The following is a 3,329-nucleotide window of genomic DNA, read 5'->3' on the forward strand; positions in this document are numbered from 1 at the left end:
GAATACTATGGAAAGCCTAAAGTAGAGGTGAGGCATATTTGGAGTGAAATAGCACAAAGAAATTTTCCAACCCCTCCCACCGAGCATCAGTGCTGAGGGTCTGCATAGGTATCACCCTACCTTCTATCTAGCCACCACCGGGAGGGTTTGATAGTTCTCAGCCATTCCTAGGTACCGACAACAGAAAAAACCACTGCATACCATATGGTTAAAGAGAACATTGACTATGATCTTGCAAAATCATTAAGAAGTCAACTTATGGAAAACTTGGAAGCAGTAAAGAAGGAAAAAAAGATGAGATTCAAGTTTGGACAGCTTATTATAGGCTTATTCTTTTACTTCCAAAACTTTTTCCCTAGTATTGGTGATGTACAATGGATAACTGGTACACTTTACCTATTACAAATGAAGAACAATATCCGGTTAATAAAAGACAAGTTTGATAATATATCTTGGGGATACTCCAAAGAGTTCCTGAAGAAGATTCATGCTAGGGAGCACATACCGACAAAGGTAGTCAATTGGTATGAAGATTACATATGTTTCATGGTAGACACTGACACATGCTTAATGGAAGATACTATTTCATGGACTACATGGGTGCTACTGATGGGATATGAAGTTGATAAGGACTTACTTGTTGCATATGTTGAACATTTGTTGGAACAACCGGTCAGCACCACGGTTGAAAGGTTTGGAACCTATGGGGATAAACTACTTGAATTACATTCTGAATTGCAGTGACCGATAACAGCAAAGAAAGTCAAAAAAGAGGTGGAAGCATTTGCAGAACAAGATGGTTTTACCAAAGAACAAATAGCAGCAACAAGAGCCAAACATGAGGTTGAACAAGGTGGAAATTCTAGTATACCAACCAGTACCTCCATTGGTAAGATAAGAGTAATGAAAGAAACAGAGAAGAAGAAGGTAGAAGAAACAAAGGTGAAGCCTTTTGAATCCCAGAGAGATAAGCCTTGTAAGATACAATTTCAAAGGAAAGGTAAACCTGTTGAACCTCCTGCTATGCCAACCCAAACTGGTAAAAGAAAGAAGTTAAAGGCTCATAAACTGATAAATAATGAAGAGGCTACTGAATTAGAAGAAGACAAAATAACACTTAGAGAAAGTGCTAAGAAGCCAAAAACAACTAGTAAGGGAAAAGTACCTAAGAAATTTGGAAGTTTAGAAAATTCTTTTTGATAGAATGATTAAAACTATTAAGGATTATGGGGTATATAAAGGATTAAATTCATTGTTTAATCACTTAACTACGAAACAACAGAGAGAAATTGAAGATGCGGTTATATTCAACGTGAATAATTTTAGTAGAGCCCTCATTGAGCTTCAAGGGAAAATACCTAATTCTTTATACAATTCAATTGATGCAAGATGATAAGCAGCCATTGTTCATGATAGGGAATTTATTTATTACACACTGAAACACTTGCAATTGGAGACAAGTGAAGAAGAAATTGAAGAAATAAGAGTCAATACTAAGGCAACATTCATGTCAAAGAACAAATTGGCTAGAATGTTAATTGGAGAGACAAAAACGGTACAAAAAGAGACTTAATTCTTGATTAAGAAGACTTTAGGTCTCATACCAAATGAATAAGATGAAAAAGATGAACAAGATGAAGAATAAAGGTTAGAAGGAGTAAAGGATACATATTTTGAGACTGACAACAAGTATTTATATGATGATCCCATTGATAATGAACCAATAGTTATACCGGATGATGAAGATGATACTGGTGACAAGATTTCCAATACTGATGACAAAGTAGATGTACTTGATGGTGTACAAGTCAATATTGGTAAACATGATATTGATATGGAGATAGGTGAGCAACAACAATCACAAGTTGAAAACAAAGAAGAAGAGAAAGAAGAAAATAAGAGCTCAACTAAGAAATTGGTGAGTACACCACCTACAAATACTCAAACACCACTGGTAAATGTTTCTACTAAGGATAATTAGAAGGATAAAGTAAATAAGGATGATGAAGAACCAGTAAAGGAACAAAAATGTTAAAAAGAAACCGCTATCGGACATTGCTACCACAGAGGAAGAAAAGACAGAGAAAGAGGAGAAGACAGATAAAAAGGATGAAGAGGAGAAGAAAATAGAAGAGAAGGAAACATTATTTCAAATATCAAATAAGAAAATAATAATTGATGATGATGATGATGACTTGGTAAGTATCAATGGTCCTATTGACATGGATAATTTGAGTTCCTCACAACTTATGAAAATTGCACAAGCTATGCAATCAAGAGCACAAAAGAAAAGGTTAAAGGAACAACAGAAGGAAGCAAAGACCATGAGGACAACTATTGAAATTTTGTCAAGTCTCCTACCAGAGATTGATCTTGAAAACCTTGTTACACCAATGGACAAGCTTGGACAGTTAGTTGTTGATGTTGGTGAACAACTAAAAACTTTTGAGGAAGCTACATATATATCAGTTGAGAAGGATTATAAGAAGAAACATGCAAAATAGTTGATGGTTGAAATAGACAAAGGCAAAGTATCCCTCACATAAATAATGATTTATTGAAATCTAAGTTGGAAACTGTTATCACTGATTAAAAATGAGCTTTTCTTTTCCCATAATTGGCTATGGTTTGTTGAAATTTTGAGTAAGGCACATTTTCAAATGCTTTAGCTCTGTTTTAGGCCTTAAGGGTTTAGGGTTTTTTGATTTTAGATCGCCTAATGTTTGTTTAAAACCCTTTGGTTTCTATTCTTTCGTTACTTTATCCACTTAAGTGATGGGTCTTGTGTTCATGAAAGGTGTTCCCCCTTTGTCATTTTCCTAGGCGGTCTCATGAAATGTTTATTGTTTACGGCTTATACCATTTTTCCTAATGTTGTCGGGCCCATTAAGTCAGGTGCATCTCTCAGGAAAATCCATGGCTCGTGTTATTTCGTGAAGGAAAAGTGACCGAGGTTTAAGGACCGTGAAATGGTGAAAAGGTGGTGGGCCCGGAAATGAAAAGGACTCGTGTTCACAACGACTAAAGGGCCATGCTTAACAGACAGTCATCTCAGATTTATTCCAATGGTTGGCGCTATTTTGCAACTTGAACATGAAGGTGAAATACCTTTCACAAAATGCTGAAAAGGTGGTGGGCCCGGAACGAGAAGAGTTGTCTAAAGGTCTCCGCTTAAAGAGTGATTACTTTTAATAAAACCCACAACTCACGTTATTTCATGAAGACAAAAGTGACCAAGGTTTAAGGACCACAAAATAGCGAAAGCCCATTAGCTGCCAAGTAAAGATGCGGTTATTGAAAAGATTGACCATCCAGGTAAATGTTAAAGA

General features: G+C 36.0%; 1 protein-coding gene across 1 annotated transcript; it reads left to right on the forward strand.

Annotated features, from left to right (window-relative positions):
• The first annotated feature begins 204 nt into the window (after nt 1-204).
• On the forward strand, nt 205-2,504 carry LOC131856734 (uncharacterized). The gene is made up of 4 exons (XM_059208641.1): nt 205-385; nt 755-1,150; nt 1,728-1,844; nt 2,068-2,504. The coding sequence occupies exons 1-4, from the start codon at nt 205-207 to the stop codon at nt 2,502-2,504; spliced, it is 1,131 nt and encodes a 376-aa protein (XP_059064624.1).
• The last annotated feature ends 825 nt before the right edge of the window (nt 2,505-3,329 follow it).

Source organism: Cryptomeria japonica, chromosome 7, assembly GCF_030272615.1.
Source record: "Cryptomeria japonica chromosome 7, Sugi_1.0, whole genome shotgun sequence".
In the NCBI taxonomy this organism is placed as follows: domain Eukaryota; kingdom Viridiplantae; phylum Streptophyta; class Pinopsida; order Cupressales; family Cupressaceae; genus Cryptomeria; species Cryptomeria japonica.

Bases quoted from the DNA above. Each gene is read 5' to 3' on its own strand.
- LOC131856734 (XM_059208641.1), top strand. From the start codon at position 205: ATGGTTAAAGAGAACATTGACTATGATCTTGCAAAATCATTAAGAAGT. The intron at 386-754 runs GTACACTTTACC...GACCGATAACAG, and splicing joins TGATGTACAATGGATAACTG to CAAAGAAAGTCAAAAAAGAG. The intron at 1,845-2,067 runs GTGAGCAACAAC...TTGCTACCACAG, and splicing joins TGATATTGATATGGAGATAG to AGGAAGAAAAGACAGAGAAA.